At 35.4% G+C, this 20,231-nt stretch overlaps 3 protein-coding genes across 8 annotated transcripts; 2 read left to right on the forward strand and 1 right to left on the reverse strand.

Moving 5' to 3' along the window:
- Positions 1-2,216: 2,216 nt before the first annotated feature.
- Positions 2,217-6,837, reverse strand: LOC133697188 (uncharacterized). Of its 4 annotated transcripts, none has more exons than XM_062119596.1 (3): positions 6,716-6,837; positions 3,597-3,983; positions 2,217-2,478 (listed from the first exon to the last, which is right to left on the reverse strand). In XM_062119596.1, the coding sequence occupies exons 2-3, from the start codon at positions 3,926-3,928 to the stop codon at positions 2,469-2,471; spliced, it is 342 nt and encodes a 113-aa protein (XP_061975580.1). In that variant the 5' UTR covers positions 3,929-3,983; positions 6,716-6,837; the 3' UTR covers positions 2,217-2,468. The 4 variants fall into 4 exon arrangements, with proteins under 4 accessions (XP_061975580.1, XP_061975582.1, XP_061975583.1 ...); XM_062119598.1 differs by having other exon boundaries at positions 3,597-3,979; positions 6,716-6,835; XM_062119599.1 differs by lacking the exon at positions 6,716-6,837 and adding an exon at positions 4,455-5,698 and having other exon boundaries at positions 3,597-3,979.
- A 91-nt stretch (positions 6,838-6,928) lies between these two features.
- Positions 6,929-13,070, forward strand: LOC133697186 (protein PECTIC ARABINOGALACTAN SYNTHESIS-RELATED-like). Its single transcript, XM_062119593.1, has 11 exons — positions 6,929-7,339; positions 7,428-7,478; positions 7,575-7,665; positions 9,128-9,204; positions 10,081-10,169; positions 10,612-10,731; positions 10,846-10,962; positions 11,090-11,233; positions 11,326-11,449; positions 11,532-11,723; positions 12,316-13,070. Exons 1-11 carry the CDS (start codon positions 7,067-7,069, stop codon positions 12,673-12,675), a joined length of 1,638 nt encoding a protein of 545 aa, XP_061975577.1. The 5' UTR covers positions 6,929-7,066; the 3' UTR covers positions 12,676-13,070.
- A 387-nt stretch (positions 13,071-13,457) lies between these two features.
- On the forward strand, positions 13,458-19,486 carry LOC133697184 (uncharacterized). 3 transcript variants are annotated; one of them, XM_062119591.1, is made up of 15 exons: positions 13,458-13,879; positions 14,000-14,070; positions 14,408-14,549; positions 14,666-14,923; positions 15,183-15,357; positions 16,205-16,266; positions 16,354-16,517; positions 16,645-16,742; positions 17,145-17,203; positions 17,295-17,429; positions 17,511-17,761; positions 17,853-18,003; positions 18,314-18,389; positions 18,468-18,521; positions 19,104-19,486. In XM_062119591.1, exons 2-15 carry the CDS (start codon positions 14,012-14,014, stop codon positions 19,322-19,324), a joined length of 1,905 nt encoding a protein of 634 aa, XP_061975575.1. In that variant the 5' UTR covers positions 13,458-13,879; positions 14,000-14,011; the 3' UTR covers positions 19,325-19,486. The 3 variants fall into 3 exon arrangements, with proteins under 3 accessions (XP_061975575.1, XP_061975576.1, XP_061975574.1); XM_062119592.1 differs by having other exon boundaries at positions 13,458-13,669; XM_062119590.1 differs by having other exon boundaries at positions 13,476-13,548.
- The last annotated feature ends 745 nt before the right edge of the window (positions 19,487-20,231 follow it).

The following is a 20,231-nucleotide window of genomic DNA, read 5'->3' on the forward strand; positions in this document are numbered from 1 at the left end:
AACAAGTGAACCAATTGACCGGTTTAGGCTAACAGGTTGATCGGTTTGTTTGGATTTCTAGAATCCTGACTTGTCAGTCCTAAATCTGTAGTATCCAAAAACAGACGACTTGTTCTTCTAAAACTCATAATTCCAGTCATCAAATCAATTTGTTTTAAAACTAAATAACACATTAATACTTTAATTAAATTCATTCAATCATCAAAATCATACACAAAATCCTAACTTATTTATTGATCCTTCCATGAACAACCCAAAAAAAAATAACATTAAAAGAAAACACTTACTTATTACTTCCACATTTCTTGAACAAAAAACTCAAGATAAAAAACTAAAAAAATTGGTTTGATAAAGAGAGGGTCATGACAACCATAAGAAACAAGAAGAGGAAAAAAAATTCTCTTACAACTTTTTCTTATTTTCCTAAGTTAACTGATGTTAGGTTTGAACTGACTTAAGCTTGGGTTTGGGCCAAAAGTTTGAGTTTCATATAAGACAATGACAAAATTATGTTTAATAATATTGTACAAGATAAAGTGATTGTCTTTGTATTCTATTTGATTATGGTAGATAAGACAAAATAAAATATATAAAAACTTATTTCACCCTCAATATGTATTGTTATCAAATTTATATATTTTAAAAAATAATTAGATATTATTTTTTTACTTTAATTTACATTGAATGTTGAAATTAATAATATTATGATAACCGTAGTTATAAAACGAGGACTGACCTGATTAATTGACCTAAAATCGGACCGATCCAAGACTTCTATTGATTCAAGTTTTAAAAAATAGATGAAGGATTGACTTGACCCAACTCGGTCAAAAACTTAGGCTGACTCGAGATAAAATACGTGTCAAAAACCCGTTGATTTTTTAAAAAATTATTTTTGATCAAAATAAGGTTGCTTTGATTAATTTTTTTTAAAAAGGGTCAATTGGGTTGACTTTCCTGACTTGTGACATGAAACTTGTCTCAGTTCGACTTTCGAGTCGGTTTCAAAACTATGATAATAACTGTTTTTATCCATAAGTTGACTTAAGTCAACTTAGGTTGACCTTCCTAATCTATGACCCGAGCATTTTCCCTAGATTAACCCCGATTTGGGTTTTGACACTATGTTAATAATAACTTTTATCCTTGTATTGATTTGAGTCAACTTGGGTTAATCTTCCTAACACTTGACTTGGGCCTCACCTCGGGTCAACCACCCATGATCAGGTTTTAAAACCATAATAATAACCATTTTTATCCTTGTATTGATCCGAGTCAATGGTTAATCCCATTCATGACCATGACCTTACCTCAAGTCGACTTGTGAATCGAGTTTTAAAATTAAAATAATAATTATTTTTATTTTTATGTTGATCCGTAACTTAAGCCTTGCTTTAGATCGACCCTTAAATTGAATTTTAAAACTATAATAATAACTATTTTTATCTTTACATGTCTTAGTTGAATAATTTTATAATTGAAAGTTTTTTTATAAGGATATTCTAACAATAAAAAATAAAAAATATTGTTTTTGAAAACATGTCTTATATACCTTATTTTTTGAAAGTACAAAAATTTATTCCAAAATTATTTTAAAGATAAATTTATTTGTATATCTTTATTTCTGTCTTTTCAATTAAATATATTTTTATATTTATTATCTATCTTTTCTGTCAAGATCTGTATTTTTTTTTTAAAAAAAAACCTTGCCCACTCCTCACATGTACTCTTTACACACAAAAATGCAAAAGCATCTGGATCCTAAAATTTTATAATCATGCTAGTACTTAAATAGACTAGAAATTTTACCTTCTAGGTATGCTTTTGCCCTTCCAACCTTAAAAAATAAATAAATTACATGGGTAATAAGAATATCTTGTTTCTTTAATTTGAAAAATATGAACCATATTATTATATATTCAAATTCAAATATAATACTATTGCAAAATAAACATTAAAATATAACATAATGATTTTCGGTTCCTTTTAACTTTGTTTACAACTTTTAAGGAGCAGGGGGGGAGTTAAGACTCAAAAATAGTTCTCTTTTATGAAAAATTTATCCCATTCTATGTCTGATTAAAAATTGAAAGTTAAGCATTAAAAATATAACAAAAATATTTGAAAAATGAGGTATTAAGAGTGTTTGGCAAGCACGTAAAGATATGTAAAACTTGGGATATCAATAATTCTTAAAGCATAACTGCTGGAAGCACTAACCAAATTTTATAAATTTTATTTTATAAAATGTATTTTTTTTTCCAGTCTCCTTTTTTCACAGGGGGCAAAAATTACCCAACATTCAGCAAAGCAAACAGAACTAATTCGGATAATAGAGACTACCACGAGAGCGTAAAAAGAGTTTGAAAGAACAGCTGAAGTTCACTTGAAGCTGAAAAAAAAGCCTGCTGGTTAATCAACCTCTCAAGAGTCCATCTTGCACCAAGAAAGGTACTTCAAAGCTTTTCTCACAGGCCCCTGAAAACATTAATCAGTATCAATAAAGATCACATGACAAACAATTACTTGTGAAATAATGTGCTACAATTCTAGTAAACCAAATAAGATGTGTGGTTTTGTACGTCTACAGCACTACTAATACAGCGCCACAATGCACACATTTGCCTGTCCACACTGTCCAGATGGTTTCATGGGTAAATACCCCATGCTTCTAGCACATGCTAGGGAGAATTCAACCATTACAGACTTTTTGATATATATTGCCTGCAACTCCCATGCCAGTCATGTGTGAAACGTACAAGGTTTGCACTATTTATCGAGTCGGTGTAGTATGGAGATAAATGGGTGTCAGAAATGACAGAGGCAAAAGAGTGAAAGGAACAGTGAGCTTTTGATCTCGGTATGCTCTAGAACACTATCTCAGGACTGCAAATATAGTTGCATGTTGTGCTTCTTGTTATTGCAAACCCAGGGAACCACAACAACAATCAACAAGAGACTTCTACAGGAAGCCAGCCGCTTAAAGTGAACCATAAGAGACTAGAAGCATCACATAGAAGCTTATTACTATTAGAGCAGCCCATTCAATATTCACACGAGAATAACCATCCATCACTTCCAATTTCATCGATCTCAATAGTAAAGGAGAATTAATCTCAAGTAACTTAAAAACAATACCAAATGACTTCAGACATGTCAATTGTAACAGCAGCTTTACTGCAGAGCATGGCTGTAAATTCTCTAAAGTCGCACCATATAGACAAGTCTAGATTGCTGTTTTGACATGCTTTATTTACCTTTTCTGTTCTAATGATATTCCTACTGTTCCTGTATTTATTTTAACATCCTCTAAGCAAGCTTTAGAATGGAATCTGCAATATGCATTCTTAGCTGCCAAATAAATGGCATAGCATTATCCAATTTGAGTTGATACAGAATAGATGTATAATACGTAATTTAGCTAATAATTTCATAATTAATGTCCATCAGGTGTGAGATCAAGGTTTTACAGAGCAGTTTAACATAATTCCAAAATCTCCTTCCAACAATCACAGTTAAAAAAACCTAAACAACCTAAAATAAATAGAATCCAATTCAATTTCTCAAGAAACCAAAAACGAACCGTAAGCACACACCTGGCTTTATCAGCGAGGATAACCTTGATCCTGTGAGCGAGTTCTTGGGATTGAATCCTACGCTGAAGCTTTTTACGAGCCAAAACTCGCTTCTCTGAATTCTTAACATGGTGAGTTTGTAAGTTCTTTATTTGCCTTTCAATCCCACTGGACTGCATCTTCCTCTGCATAAACTTCAATGCCTGCTCCAAGTTCCCATTATGTACCCTCACTCTGATCCCCCTGCACTGTTGTATCTGGTGTTCTCCTCCACTCACTGAGTTAACTCCCTGAATTGGCAGCAGCGGCGGACTCCTACAGAGATTATATGCTCTTCTCACTATCGTGTTCATTTCTCAAATCCCTTGAGTCAATTACTTGCGTAGCTAGGGATTTAGCTATCACTGGCTAAAAAGAGAATCACAGAAAACACATCAATTACTATTCTTAATAACTATTACTAAATATACTACAAGAACTGGATTTTGTTATGGTGCTTCACTCTTCTTCTTCTTTTCTTCTCACTTTTGTTTTTTTTTTCTTTATGATTTCATCCTCAGTTTTTTTTTTCAAAGGTAACCGACAAACTGAAACAAGATTAATACATCTATACTCTACAAAATGGCAGCTTTGATCTTTCAAAGAAGTGAATTTTTTTTTTAAAAAACCCATTTGCTTTGGAGACAAATTACACATTAGAAAACTTATGTCAAGATTCAAACTTTTACGACAACCCTGTTGACAAACAAGAAAAATAGAACAGCCCATTTGTTATTAGAAGCTAAAATAATCACAAGCAATTATATAGCAGGTTCGATCTGCTTAGTGTTTGATGAAAAGGGAATTTACAGAAAATCCATGTTAGTTTTTGAGGATTACCTATCAGGATGCGGTCAAGAAACTGCTGATTTGCTTGCTGTTATGCTACTGTTTTTTGAGGCGAAGATATCAAAAAACTGCTTCGAACAGGTGTATGGAGGGAGAATAGGGATACACTTGCCCTATTTTGAATGGCCAGGATTTGTTTAAGGAATTCAACGCGATCGGTTTGTATTCTTTTCTTTACTTTCTTTCTTTTCCTTCTAATTTTTTTTTTCTAGAAAACCTCACTACTGTTCCAACATTTGTAACAATTTGACAAATTATCACCTTCATCTTTTTTAGAAAATTTAATCAATCATTAATTACTAAATATACTAAAAGAAATGGGATCGCTTTCATTGTTCATGTGAAAGTTAAGCTGCTTACCAACTCTCTCTCTCTCTCTCTTTTTCATTTTTGTTCTGTTTTTTTATAAATTCATCCTCAAACTTTTTTATTTAATCCTTTTTTCACTTAATTTCATGAAATAAAGTTTTCAATTATAGTACAATGACAAAATTAAAAAAAAAATCACAATGTAAAACACGCATATCACAATGTAAAACATGGAGAAAATGCGTGGTCAATTTCAAAGTTTTTAGCATTTTTATCTTGGTTCAAGAATTTAGTTTGTTTATTTTTCAATTTCTAGTTTAGAGAGGAGAGAGAAACTTATTGGCTAGCCATATTTTGGTCACCAAAAAAGAGGATCTTTGTGTCAACGGGTTCCTTTTCTCGAGCGGAGTTAAATGAATGTGGTTTTTTTCTCTAAACATGGCAAGAAAAGTAGATTGGTTTTCATTTGTTTTTTTCAGTATTTTCATTTTTTAGAATGATTTTGAAGTGTTTGGAGGTTGTCAAGTAGTTTGTCAAGGTTTATATTGTGTTTTGGAGGTGTTTTCAAGTAAAAGCAAGCTGATAATTAGGTTTTTGAAATCCAAAAACATTAACCTCAATTTTCCAATCACCTTTGGTTATCAGAAAACGACTAGTTGGCAACCGTTCTACGATAGGTTTCCTGTTATTGAAGGCGTCCTATCACTTGCCTTAAAAAAAAAACAAGAGCAGACAATGCAACATCCATTCCTTAGGAAAAAAAAAAGAACAAAGTCATGCACGCCTAGGCTTTTTTATCAAGGCTAAACGTATGGGCTTGACCCATGTGCGTTTGACCATTTTTTTTTTTGTTTTTTTTATCCCTTTTCATTAAGTTTTTGTATTTAAAAATTGATTTATGTGCCTTTTTTTAAAAAACAAATTGTATCAACTTGATTTTTTTTTTATATTTTTTAATTGCATTAATTTGTCTTGATTTTTTTTATCTTCTCTTTTATACAAATAGTTGTACTTGTATGAATTTTGTATAAAAACAAAAATCATTTGTTATTACCAATAACAATTAACCGTTAAGATAAAATCAATGAAATTTTTTTTCCAAACTAAAAAACGAGTTGATAGCGCTTGCATTTTCAATTTCTCTTTTTTTGCATTTAAAAATGATTTTTGATCTGACACACATGGGTAAGCTAGCTAGGACAACTAAAAGAAATATACGTTTTTTTTTAGGTGCTTTGCTATTAATATTACTAATTAATATTTTTACTAATACAACTAAAAGAACTGGATTTTTTTAGTGCTTTACTCCTTTTTTTTTCCCCTTCTATTTTCATCCTTATTATTATTTTTTAATATTTACTAAAAGGATTAAAATTTGTCAAAATTATGAGACTCAATTCAATCTCAAACAGCCTCAACCAACAGATATGCATATACATCAATCAAATAATACGGTAACTCTCTGCTCTCTGTTTGGATGCCGAGAAAGCAAGAGAAAATCTCATTTTCCAGATCTCTTAAGAGACCAAAATAACAAACGTATATCAGATCAAATCATTTCTCATGACACGGATTCAATAAGATCAAATCGATAAAAATTACAAGAGTAGATCATCAGACCGGATTCAAGACAATTTCTCTCCTAATGTTATCGTGAACCGGTGGTAGAAATTGATTCTTTCTACGAAAAAATTTCTAAAAAAGACATGGTGACTGAAGGCGCAGTGATCACAAAGTTTTGATCAAATTTGTCAACAAATATAATAATACATCAGAAAAAATAATTAAGAGGACTCACTATAAACAAACCATCAATTAGATAACAAAAAAGCTGTAATCAAAGCATGCTTAATTTATAATTGACCAGCAGCCAGCAAGCAAGAATATAAAGATTGGAAGAACCAGCTAATCGACTTAACAAGCATGCATAAATTCATACATACCTAAAATCCGAAGAAAGGATAAAGGCAGAAACTCAAAGCAGACTAGGCAGTTGAGGAGAGCAGAGCGTGGAATCGGGGGCTGTGGCAGATAAGAGAGTAAGAAACGGCTGGAGAAATATGATAACCTAACTTTCTCTTATATATATATGGTATAAATGTAATTTTTAAAAACTTGAAGGATATTATTAAATTTCAGGTCCGGTTTTGGGTCAGCTCTGCAGTATCCATACGCGATCCTCTTGTAATCCGCATTCTGATTTTTACATCTGAACTCGAAATCACAGGCAAGGCATGCCTTGAGACAGTTCACCTTCATCATCCGCAGAGCTGGCTTACAGTCCAAAGAGAGCGATGGCGGAGCTGAGGCACTCGAGCTCGGTGGGAGCTCGAGCCTCTTCGTCACCAATGAAGCGTGACGAGGACGCCTCACCTCTTATTCACGGTACTACCCACGATGACGATCACCGTCATCACTTTTCCAGAGATCGTGACCGTTCTTTTTGGTCTTTTCTCAGTGACGATCCTAGGGTTTTTTCTCTTCTCAACTCCAAGATCTCGTTATTCTTGATTGCTGTTTTTGCTATTGTTGGATTGATCTCCGCTTTCTCCATCTTTAATCGACTGGTGGGTTTTTGGATTTCGATATTGAAATTTGTTTGCATTTCTTTTCTTAAAAAATCTCACCACTAATTTTTTTTCTCTCTCTTTGTAGAATGCCCCATACCTGTGTAAGAAAGATGGCATTGTTCTTCACTGTCCGCATGTAAGTTCTTCAAGTTTCTTTCTGTTTACCTCGTTTTATAGTTTTTGATAAAAATCTGCTAGTTTTTTTTTTTCACCAGCTTCTTCTATATTTTAGGTCAACGAAGCTCCTTCGCTTTGGGAAAATCCTTACTCTGCCACAACCTCATGGAAGCCTTGTGCTGAGCGCCGTGATAATGGGATATCAGGTGAGTTTTAAATGAGCACAGTAGTTTAGCCCTAGATATTCATGTTGACTTCATACGACATTGGTGTGGGTATGAAATCCAAGTTCAAAACGCACGCATGCCTGGCGGTTTAGCCCATGTTGACATGGTGTGATCTCCCATTCGCACCCATTTTGATTGTGAGTAGTGATGCGCACAAGAGAATTTCGTAGGCAATCCAAGCAAACCAACACGCTTATGATATTTAGACCACAAGAGAATTTCATGACATGGGGTCCCTTAACTCCTCTTTGAGCGACAAACAACATATTTTGGCCTGGTAATCTCCCTTGATTCCTTTCTCTTCTAGGAAACTGTTTCTCTTAAGAAGTATTTTCCACGTTCAACACATACTCTTCCTCTCCAGGCACATTTTGCTTTCATAGCCATCGCTTTTCTTTTCAAATTCTGCATTTGCTGGCAGATTCATGTCCATAGATATGGGTGGCTTGTCAATTATCCGCCACCTTCAAGGAATTCTGCCCATCATCAATCTTGATAATTTCAGATGACATGCCACAGTTCCTTTTTACTTATTGTAAACTATACAATATAAGCTCACAATATTCTCTACTGGAAAGTATCCAAAAATGATTCAAGTAGTGGTGATATCTTTATTCTTTGAAATACAAGCTGACTTGAAAGGCAGTGATATCACCCTTCCATCTGTAAAGAAAGGTGACAATATACGAACAAGATTAGCACTCAATACATTCTCTTCAGGTCTCCACTCTTACAACATATTTGAACAAGGAAGCGTTTGCTTGCACCATAATTGCAAGGGCTTTGCAATTCTTTTCTCTTAAATATAGTAATTCATGTTGTTACAATTTTGCAACTATTATCTCCAATCTGTTAAAATGTGGAGATATTTTTGCGAGGGAAATTAGAATGTTAACAATGTAGAATAAACTTGTCCATGCATCCCTATCTGATTTGGACCCCTGTCCCTGCATCCTAAGATTTGGATTTGAACAAATTGGACACTTAGACACGTTTGCATCTGACTCCCACTAGGGAGTCAAAACATATCATGAAGTGGTTTGTGAAGGATATCATTGTGTGTGTTCTATGACATCGTACTTTAATGAAAAAAAAAATTACATCACAAATGCATTGACTTGTAATGTGAACGGACAAAGAGAGGAAAGAAGTTTATATAATTTAGAGTAAGTTAATTGCTTCCAAATGCATTGACTTGTAATGTGAACGGGCAAGGAGAGGAAAGAAGTTTAGAAGAAACTTGCGCTGTTTAACATGTTTTAATGTTATATTTCCAGTTTACATATCCAAAGATATAGGAATTCCCAGTCATATGTTGTGTTGTTGGAAAGATTGGCATGAACTATACCTAATGGTGAAAGCAATGTTGTTTTATCTACGTTCATTCTCGTCCATTCATTTTTTCCATTTTAACGTGCTGACTTTTCTCTAATTTTTGCAGATCTTCCTCCCGAAAATGAAACAAACGGCTATATATTTATCCATGCAGAGGGCGGTTTGAATCAGCAAAGGATTGCTGTATGGATTCATTTTGTCAAATAGTGTAATTATGAAAGTTCTGTGTTTTTTCTTTTCTTTTTGGTTTTGAATTGCGATATATCACTCACAGAACACCCCCCCAACACACACACACACTCAAAGTAAGGAGTTACATGGACCTTGAGAATCTATCTCTTCATCTTCTGCATGGCCTAATGTATTGTGGAACCACATGGTTCTTTCATACTTGAGCTATGTCAGATCTCTTTAGACTTTTGTTGTTAGATATGCTGTCTCTACTCTGTAAGTGATGAATTTTTTGTTTGGAATATGGAAACTAATCATAGATTGTGATGTAGTTTATCAGCCTAAATTCCATCTTTTCTAATTTGATTCACTGTTGTGTCTTCCCATGCTGGCCATGGACACAGAAAAACTGGCACGCTGCACAATGTCCATAGGGATAACAGCTCTAAATAACTAGAGTTAAGTTTCTATTTAGCTATAATAAGGGACAATGATTTCATAGTTGGGGGATTCTCTCTAATGGTGCCCAAGTCAAGCCTCAAGGTTCACGCTGCTGTTCACATTGCTGAGACTTGCACCTCTAAGTGATCGCTCCACTGAGTATCTTTTAATTGCATTAGTTCGGAATAATGTATGTTAGTTCAGCAGGTCTATTTGGACTTGGTGATTTCGGATATTCTTTTTTTGGCCAATCATTTGTTATTATTTGATGTTGGTAATTTGCTTGTTCGATAATCAATTTTTCTTTTTTCTCACCTCTTTATTTTTAATCAAAGTAACTTCCTGTACTAGATTTCATAAAAAAATTATGCTTATTCCTTTACTTACCAAGCAACAAGCTTTAAAGTGATTGAATTATAGTGAATGCCGCCTTTGTTTTTAATGCAGATATGCAATGCTGTAGCAGTGGCCAAAATAATGAATGCCACCCTTATTTTGCCTGTTCTGAAGCAGGACCAGATTTGGAAAGACCAAACGTAAGCCAATACTCTTACGCATATGATAACATTGATACCTAGACATTACATCTTGCAACATTCTTTTTAAAATTTTTGTTTTTGTTTCTTTTTATTCTTCTGAGATTTATAAACAATACTCTTGTGGATTTGCTCCTCATATTTCTTATTAAGGTCTCTCAGCTTCAACAATGCTAGGTCTTGCTGTTTTTGAGGAGGGAAAACATTAGTTGGAAATTGATGTGATATTAATGCACTCAACAAACATGTATAATTGTTGGGAATTCTACTTTGTGGCTGTATTGTCATCTCAAATAGGTTCATTTGATTTTGGCATATTACTATGATATGCTTAGCTACATTTCCTTTTTTCACAACAAACCTTGTCTCATTTGTAGTTACATTAACAAGTTAGATTTTCCCCTGCTCACAAGCCTTTTTTTCTTTTACAAAATGTCTGCAGGAAATTTGAAGACATTTTTGATGTTGATCATTTCATTGACTATTTAAAGTATGATGTACGAATTGTTCGTGATATACCGGAGTGGTTTACTGACAAATCAGAGTTATTCACAAGTATAAGGTTTGATTTTTGTGCTCCTTCTCATTTTCTCGTGTTGTGCACATTTATATGATGACTTGAATTTGTTGCAACTGGTGTTGATTATTTGGAAAAAAATTGCCATCTATGTTATAGACGGACAGTGAAAAACATTCCAAAATATGCACCTGCTCAATTCTACATAGACAATGTACTGCCTCGAATCAAGGAAAAGAAGATAATGGCCCTGAAGCCTTTTGTTGATCGGCTTGGGTGAGTCATGGATGTTGTACATCTCTGGGGCACTATGCTCAAAATTTTACTTTCATTGGAAGAAAAATAATTGGTCTTGGATTGTTAATTTTCTGTCTTTTTTTTTTCTTATTTGTGTATGCTGTAGATATGATAATGTTCCTCCAGAAATCAACAGGCTAAGGTGCAGGGTGAATTATCATGCTCTGAAATTTCTTCCTGAGATAGAGGAAATGTCTGATTTGTTGGTATCAAGGATGCGAAACCGCACAGGAGTTTCAAATCCATATATGTATGTGACATTGATATCTGAGGTTGTCTGGACTTCGTTCCAACTTTTTATAACTTGAAGTTCAGTGGCACTAAACATTATTTGTCATACAGGGCTCTTCATCTTAGATTTGAAAAGGGAATGGTAGGTCTATCATTCTGTGATTTTGTGGGGACAAGGGACGAGAAAGCTAGAATGGGAGAATATAGAAAAAAAGAGTGGCCTCGACGATATAAGGTGAGTTATCAGTTTTCTGGTTTTAGTTTGAAACTTGAACAGGCATGGATGATTCATAAGCTTTTGGGGATTTATCATGCAGAACGGTTCCCATCTATGGCAGTTGGCCCTGCAAAAACGGAAGGAAGGAAGGTGCCCTCTTGAACCTGGGGAAGTAGCTGTGATTCTTCGGGCAATGGGATATCCTAAGGAAACTCAGATTTATGTAGCTTCTGGCCAGGTTTATGGTGGACAAAACCGAATGGCTCCACTGAAGAACATGTTCCCAAGCCTGGTAAGGCCTTCGATTCTGTTTCTGTCACTCCTCCATTTTCATCGGTGAAGTGACCAAACATGTTTATGAAATCATTTCCATCTCTCTCGTTTGTGCATGCTTGGTGCCCAGCATATACATCCAATCGATGTTTTTAAATGGAAAACTGTCTATAAATTCCACAAGTGATAATATTGCAGCCACGGGATATTCCATCCTGTTACGTCCTTGATTCAAAATAACCTACATCGATACCTCTCTTATCTCCAAAGATAAATAAAGGAAGAATGTTTTCCAGCTACTGCTATATTCATGCATGCATGAATACACATATGCTTGCAAATGTATTTATATGTATGGTACCATTGGAAAAAAGAGAATTTAATTTTACTTTGGGATGGGAAGCTAAATGGTTTTGCATGCTCTAAATTCTATTTAATGTTTAGGAAATTGAGAAATCAAAGCGCTTTCGGGCTCCAAATGTTGGCTGAGTTTTTGTAGTTGCATTTTTTTAAATGGCTAGCCTGTGAGAGGAGCCTTTCAAAGGGAGTTTTTTCTATACAAATTTTGATTTTATTAACCATCAATATTTGACTGTGAGGGTTTCTAACAGGTAACAAAGGAAGAGTTGGCAACCAAAGAGGAGTTAGATGGTTTCAGGAAGCATGTGACAAGTTTGGCAGCTCTTGACTTCTTGGTTTGCCTGAAGTCTGACGTGTTTGTGATGACCCATGGAGGCAACTTTGCAAAATTGATTATTGGGGCCCGTCGGTACATGGGTCATCTTCACAAATCCATAAAACCAGACAAGGGGTTGATGTCCAAATCTTTTGGAGACCCATACATGGGCTGGGCAACTTTTGTAGAGGATGTGATTGTCACTCACCAAACACGAACTGGATTGCCAGAGGAGACCTTCCCTAATTATGACCTGTGGGAAAACCCTCTGACTCCTTGTATGTGTAGAGCCTGACTGCATATATTTCTAGATGCGTCGCCTCTAATTCATTATGAGGAGCATGTCTGAAAGAATCAAGGCTCTGTGATTTGAGAAGCTATATTATTTTACCAAGAACGAAGAAAAATGAGTGGCGCAAGGTTTTTATATGGGAAGAACTGCAGGAATATGATCCGCACAGATAGCCGCCGGCAAGCTGGAGCAGGATTCGAGCATATGGTTGGATGACTCAGTCTCTTCGCAGGCACTCAACAGTTTAGTCTCCAGTACAAAGATAGATAAGCAGTTGTGCGAAAGACTAGAAGCTGTTTTTTTTTTTGATTTATTTATTGTAAATTACAAGTTGAAATTTGTAAGTTGGACAGCTATTGCTAATGGAAATATCGAAGGCTATCTAGAAGTTGGAAATAGCAAGTGGTAAATAAGCTACTGGTCAACACGCTCACAGCTGAATTAGCTCTGTTCTGAAGACAAGCATCTATGTAGCCAAGTGTCAATTGTGCATCGAAAGTCGAGTTCAGAAGATTGTTGGGATTCGAATGTATCTAGTAACAAGCTAAGTGTCCTAATTTGATTCTTTTCTTCCACACCGACAGGTTTGTCGGATCAGTAACAAGCTTATGCTCCGACTGAGCCGCCGACTCCAATTTTAACACTTTACTTGTTTCTTCTTTTCAACTAACCAGACGACAACACCGTTTAATAAATATTTTTTAAGGATAAAAATTATTATTCCTTCAAGTAGGATTGAAAAGGACAGGAGGGGACTTAGCATCACCGGCGGATTAAATAAGAAGAAAAAAGAGATTATCCATTTCAATCATCACCACCACCCACCCCGGTTACTAATCAACACTGCATCATTAATGCCCTTAAAAAGATTTGATGGTAAGGATGAAAGACCTGCATTGCATTTCAATAATTATAATTAAGAAGTGAACTCCAGACTGTGAGGATCCTACTGCGGAGCCCTCTTTCTCTTCTTCTTCTCCAATTTCTCTCTTTATAGGTGCCTCTCTCTCTCTCTCTCTCTCTCTCTCACCTATTATTTATCTCAACCTTTATATCTTCAACCCCGAACCAGAAAAACTGGACCTTTCGTTTGTTGGAGAAACTTGTAGTAAATTTCTTGGAAACATCATAGTCATTCACCCTTGCTTCATGTAATTACCAACCAAGCAAGCCTAGTGCTCTCAAGATTCCCAACAAAAAAACTTTTGTAAGTTTGGCCGCATCAATTCATAAATTACCATCTAGCTAGATTGGTTTAGAAAGTTGAAAAATTTATCTATATCATGTCTTTTACAACTCTCTAATACTTGCTGCATTTGCATTTCAGTATACTAAAACAATGAGGATCCAATTGCTGAGCTCTCTGTTTCTCTTCTCCTTCGGTTCTTATCTTTACAGGTGTTTCTCTCTTTATTTTTCTTCTCGTCACTACTGTTATGATTCACATAGGAGTTTTTGAGATAAGAAAACCCTTTTTACATTTGATTCTTGGAAGCAAGACAAGTACTTTCAAAATTTCTAACTAAATAGTACTGCAATTACATTCCCAAATTTTGCTATTTCGATGAACTGTCTTGTCTAGTCTTTGATGATACTCATAGGACATTGGATTGAAGAATACACAATTATGTCTCATTTTCTAAATCCTATAATTGTTCCAACATTTGTTTTGAAGGCTTTCTTGGCCAAATGTATTAGTTTGTGAACTTAATACTTTGTACAAAACCTGTTTTAGGGTATCATCTCAACCTGAGCACGCTAGTTTCCCACCTCGAGGTTGGAACTCTTACGATTCCTTTTGCTGGATTATATCTGAAGAAGACTTCTTGCAAAGCGCCGGAATCATCTCTCAGCGTCTAAAGCCTTATGGATATGAGGTATAAAATGGTTGATGACTACAATCAACTTTTAGAACTTTAATTACTTGAGCAATATGAGAATGGGAAAGTTTATTGGAATAGAAGTTGTCATTTTTCTGTGTAATTTTATGTAGTATGCAGTGGTAGATTACCTGTGGTATAGGAAGAACGTTCCAGGTGCTTACCCAGATTCTCTTGGATTTGATGTCATTGATGAATGGGGGAGGATGATCCCTGATCCAGATAGGTGGCCCTCATCCAAAGATGGGAAAGGGTTCACTGAAGTAGCCAAGAAAGTACACAGCATGGGTTTGAAGTTTGGGATTCATGTTATGAGAGGATTAAGTAGACAGGCATATGATGCGAACACCCTCATCTTGGATACTACCACGGTATTGTTCCTTGTTAACAATGAGGATTCATTCTTCTCTCTTCTTTTGTTTTCTTTATTTTTCTTTTGTTTTCATGTTTTTTTTTTCACCGGGAGAAGTATGTCTTCTCTTTTCCCTTGCATGCCCAGATTGCAGAGTCTTGCAAACTTTATCATCATAAAAATAGACTAGTCAGGTGAAAGGTCTGATATAAGGCATAAAGTTCACAATCTAATCGATTCGCTCTCAAAAGTTAATGCTAAATTTCAATTTTTATTAGGGAGGTGCTTATGAAGAGTCTGGACGACAATGGCGGGCAAAAGACATAGGGATCAAGGAAAGAGCTTGTGCATGGATGTCACATGGTTTCATGAGTGTAAATACTAAGTTGGGAGCAGGAAGAGCATTCTTGAGGTCACTTTATGAACAATATGCTGAGTGGGGTGTTGATTTTGGTAATTACTAATTAACTGAAACCTGCATTTTTCCATCTTACCCAACACATTAAGAAGCCTGTGAATCCAATAGGGTGTATCTCAAGTCTCAACATTTTCTAGAGAATGAATTTTACTTTTTTCTGATTAAAAACGGTAAAATAATTTCTCAAAGTAGCGTTGCATCTTTTGAGAATTTCCATTATAGGAAGCATGGATGAATTATTGTTTCTTTAATAATGTGGGGAATATATTATGAAGGTCCTGGAAGGACTTGATAGTAATATCGCAAATGAGTCTAGTAGAGTTTTGACCTCTTCAAGCATTTTAAGCTCGAACTAGCCTTAGGCAAGTTTGCAAGCTTCTTATGGTTTATTTAAGAACCTCCAAAATTTATCTTGAGCTCAAGGTTGTAAACTCAGCCAAGAAATGAAAGTGCAAAGCTTGGATACACAAGTCATACTGACAGAAGTAGTACCAAACCTGTATAGATATCAATTTTTGTGGAAAGAAACAAAAAAAAAAAAAAAAAACAAAATTATTTCTGTAAAGGCTGAGATGTAGTTTTTTTAGGATGCTTAGTTGCCCTGTTTGTGCTGAATACGTGTTCGTTTGTTTAAAATCTAGCTATTCTGTTCATCTATATGGAGTTGAGCCCAGAACTGCTCACAAACAATTTGGTTTGTTTGCTACTGTAAATCAAGCCAAGAATTAAAAATTTTGACTCGCATTTATTACAAAATTGTGAATTCTGTACATTTCAATCTTTCCTCCTGTTATTTAGACCACTACATTTTCTTAGTGGCTTCATGTCAGTCTTTCTTTGTTTTAATAATTTTGATGTTCTTTTTCTCTCATTTATTTGCAGTGAAACATGATTGTGTATTTGGTGATGACTTGGATGTTGATGAAATAACGTTTGTGTCAGAGGTATACAGCACTTTCTGGTGCATAAATTTTATGCTTCAATCTTTTCCGAATAGAGATGATGATAATATATGAAGAGCACTTGTTCAGGTTCTGCAAAAGCTCAATCGTCCCATTCTGTATTCTTTGTCTCCTGGAACTAGTGCGACACCAACCATGGCGAAAGATATAAGTGGGTTAGTCAACATGTACAGGGTAACAGGGGATGATTGGGATACATGGGGGGATGTTGCAGCTCATTTCGATGTTTCAAGGTGGATTAAAGTTTTCATGTTAAAAAAGAGCCTAAAGTTCAAATTATATGTAGATCCCTGCCCCTAATTGGTGCTTTTCTTCTATTCTTTCATTTTTTTTATGCAATATCTTGTTCTTCTACTTCAGAGACTTTGCTGCTGCTAATAAGATTGGTGCCAAGGGCTTGCTGGGGAGATCATGGCCTGACTTAGATATGCTGCCCCTAGGATGGCTTACAGATCCAGGTGATAAAAATTAACAGATTGTTCTCTTTAATTCTAGCACATTTTAAGTAATTTTATTTTTTAAAGGGTTGTTGAGACTGAGCATAGGAAAGCTGATTGCAACATAGATTACTGACATATAAATTGAACGAAGCAGTGGAATGCTTGCTGTTACATTGGGGTAGCAAAACAGCATAGCTTGTCCTTGCACTCTTGTGTTTATCATGGTAATTAACAGGAACGACAAACATCCTAGTGACAAGTTCATTGAAAAGTATACATTTGGACCGGTTTTTACCTTGGGTCTAGGGGTTTGCCACATAAGTTGCTGGGTATTCATGATTAACTTGAAAGTGTTTAAAGTAAAGAGTTCTACTGGAAAAGGCAAAAACTTGAATAATCACATTGCTTTCTGTATCCTAGGTTCTAACAGAGGACCATACAGAATGAGTAACCTTAATCTGGATGAGCAAAAAACTCAGGTATGTACATGCAACTCTATATGTGCGTCAGTCCACTGTTGAAAAATTAAGCTTCTTTATTAATGACCCGATACAATATTTTCCTTCGCAGATGACTTTGTGGGCAATGGCCAGATCCCCTCTAATGTTTGGAGGAGATGTTAGAAAGCTTGATGAGATCACATACAGTTTGATCACCAATCCCTTCATTCTGGAAATAAATTCTTTTAGCACGAACAATATGGAGGCATGTGAAACAATGAGTTTTGGAGGTCTTCGGAATTTTTACTGAGTTGTTTTCTGATATATCATTGCATTGCACATGCAGTTTCCTTATGTTACTGGCACAAAGGGTTCTACACATAAGACTACAGCTCACAGCCAAAGATCGAGAAGATGTTTGAAGGAAGTTGGCAAATCACATGCACAGTTTCTGGGTTTCACTAGCTGCAATCATCCCAAAGTTAACGGCTGGTCAATTGAAGCTCTTGACCAAGATCTTGACCAGATATGCTGGAAAGAGAACATGGGAAGCCATGAACCTTTATGCTTATACAAGCAAAAACCTCTTTTGTCTTCGTATGCACTTTCACCTTTCTTATTTAAGTTGTTCCCAACAACGGGTTATTATTATTATTTTCACTATGTGATCCTGTGAATGGCAATGTAGTGATGAGAGGTTGATTTACAATCAAGGAGAGCTCCATTTATTAGCTAGTGATGGAATGGAGTTTTGTTTGGATGCATCTCCAAGAAAGAAGCGTACTTCAAAAGAATTTAAGAGTGGTTCCTTCTCCCCTTGTAGATCAGATGCCAACCAGGTATCTCTTCATTCACAGTTCCCTAGCATCTAACAAAGGCACAGAGGCTTGTATCCTGTGAGATTTTGGTGGAATGCAAAGGAGATAAATCGACATCAAACAATTTAACAAATACATATAGCAGGAATTTGGAGAAGTCTGATTGACAGTTGAAGCTCCAAATTAAAATGTCATTATGCATATATAATTAATTGGTTTGCCAGAATGCTTGTGTTTTTCTGCTCACAGCCAGTCTGCAGGGTGACATTTTTTTTCTCGTGAGTTTTACATATATGAGTGGTATTTGAAAGCAAACACTTAATTTCAACAGATGTGGGAGTTGAGCAATAATGGATCCCTTATCAGCAGCTATTCTGGTCTCTGTGCAACTGTGAAATCAATTGACGGTATTATGCTAGAAGTTCAAGCTGATTTTCTATATGTACGATAAGGGCCATTTGATGAGGCTTCCTTGATACATGCAGCTAATGTTGGTAACAGCGGAGGAGTTCGCTCTTGGATTGCCACTGGTAGAAAAGGTTTAATGCCTCCCTAAAGTCTCTATAAATTTGGTTTCCATTCTGTTACCATTCCTTTACTATTTTTTCTTTTGAAAAGAACCCAAAGAAGTTTGTGGTTTGATGAGAAACTTCACCCCTGAGATGGTTTTTCTTTTTTTGAAGAGAATGTTCTGATTTTTGTTGAAGTTTTGATAGAGGTGAGACTCGAATAAGAGGCCTCTACCACTGAGCCATATGCTTAGATGATTATAATTGTCCTCCTTGGTGAAGGGATGCTATTTTCAATCTAACTGTTTTTTTTCCCTGTAACTGAGGTGGAGTCTAGTCTGCTCATTATCTATATTCATGCTTCATTGATTACGCAAATATATATTCATTTATCAAGTTCCAAGTTGCCTAATTTAAAGAGAATTAATGATCTTCTGCTAGCTGCCAACTTCTGTGTCTACCATGGCACTCTGGTAGTATCCAACCATACCTATGAATTATGATTGATAATTAACATGCCTGCAGTTCATTGTCTGAAAACCTTTTTGGCATATCACATATGTATCTATTTCTCTTAAAAATCAAGTACTGACTTTGCCTCTGTTTACTTAGGAGAGATTTATGTTGCACTTTTCAATCTGAACTCAGAGAAGACACTAATATCAGCAACGATATCAGACCTGACCAAGGCACTTCCTGGGAAAAACTTGAATGCGACATCATGTTACGGCAGAGAAGTTTGGAGTGGAAAAGATTTTGGAGAAATAAAAGATTCAATATCAATGGAGGTAGAGATCCATGGCTGTGCATTGTTTGTCCTCAACTGTCCCTAGTATAAACTGACACACAGCAGAGTTTCTTTCCTTTCTCTGTTGTGTGGGTGGAAAGAAGAGGTATATGTTGTATCAAAGGCAGTGAATTCATGTACGCTTTAAGTTGGTGCAGCCAAAATGATTCTGCTTCACCAGCTCCTAAATGTCATATTGATTTACTAATCTTCTTGTATCCTTCTGTAGACATTAAATAGTGCACTGCATCCTAAATAGTGCACTTCATCAGAATCCTTCTCTAGACATGAGACCAAGTCCATTCCTTTCCCATGAGAATACGCAGAGGGAACTTCAACAATTACTAGAAAAAATAAAATGTCATTTTGAATAAGGTATTATATAAACTTTTCTCAAGAGGATATATTCCCCTTGAGTATAGGAAGAGTATCTTTCTATTGAATTTCCTCAAATATATTCTAATGGGCAACACTAAAGTGTTACGTGCAGGTTTTTTTTTTTTTTGGGTATGTTAATGTTAAAGCATGGTTCTAGCTTAGTGTAAAAATTATTAAATCTTTTAATAGAGTTTGGTTCCAAGTTATATTAGGCACGCACAAATCTTTTTATGATTGTAGGGAATATTTTACACATCGAGTCATAATTTTAGATGACTATCTCTAAATTACTGCGCATATTTTATATTCCTTTGAAAATGTAGTTCTTGTAGAGTCGAGTGTTTAATATGTGTTTGGACAAAGGAGAACCTCTCCACTAATGGTGGCTATAGATATTCTCCTGGATATGTTTATGTATAAACTGTCTCTTAGTTCTTTATCTGTTGGGCTTTTGGGAGCCTGGGGAGCTGAGCGTATGATGATTACAGTGACTGATATTTGTCCCATGGTAACTAGGGAAAGTTTGTTCAGACTATTTGCTTTATGCACGAGTGTCACAATGGTGCCAATGATCC

This window comes from Populus nigra, chromosome 6, assembly GCF_951802175.1.
Source record: "Populus nigra chromosome 6, ddPopNigr1.1, whole genome shotgun sequence".
NCBI classification, from domain to species: Eukaryota; Viridiplantae; Streptophyta; class Magnoliopsida; order Malpighiales; family Salicaceae; genus Populus; species Populus nigra.

Coding starts and splice junctions, on each gene's coding strand:
- LOC133697186 (XM_062119593.1), top strand. CDS start 7,067: ATGGCGGAGCTGAGGCACTCGAGCTCGGTGGGAGCTCGAGCCTCTTCG. Junction 7,666..9,127: donor CCGTGATAATGGGATATCAG/GTGAGTTTTAAA, acceptor TAATTTTTGCAG/ATCTTCCTCCCGAAAATGAA. Junction 11,724..12,315: donor AGAACATGTTCCCAAGCCTG/GTAAGGCCTTCG, acceptor GGTTTCTAACAG/GTAACAAAGGAAGAGTTGGC.
- LOC133697184 (XM_062119590.1), top strand. Junction 16,518..16,644: donor GCTCATTTCGATGTTTCAAG/GTGGATTAAAGT, acceptor CTTCTACTTCAG/AGACTTTGCTGCTGCTAATA. Junction 17,204..17,294: donor TGGATGAGCAAAAAACTCAG/GTATGTACATGC, acceptor TTTCCTTCGCAG/ATGACTTTGTGGGCAATGGC.
- LOC133697188 (XM_062119596.1), bottom strand. CDS start 3,928: ATGAACACGATAGTGAGAAGAGCATATAATCTCTGTAGGAGTCCGCCG.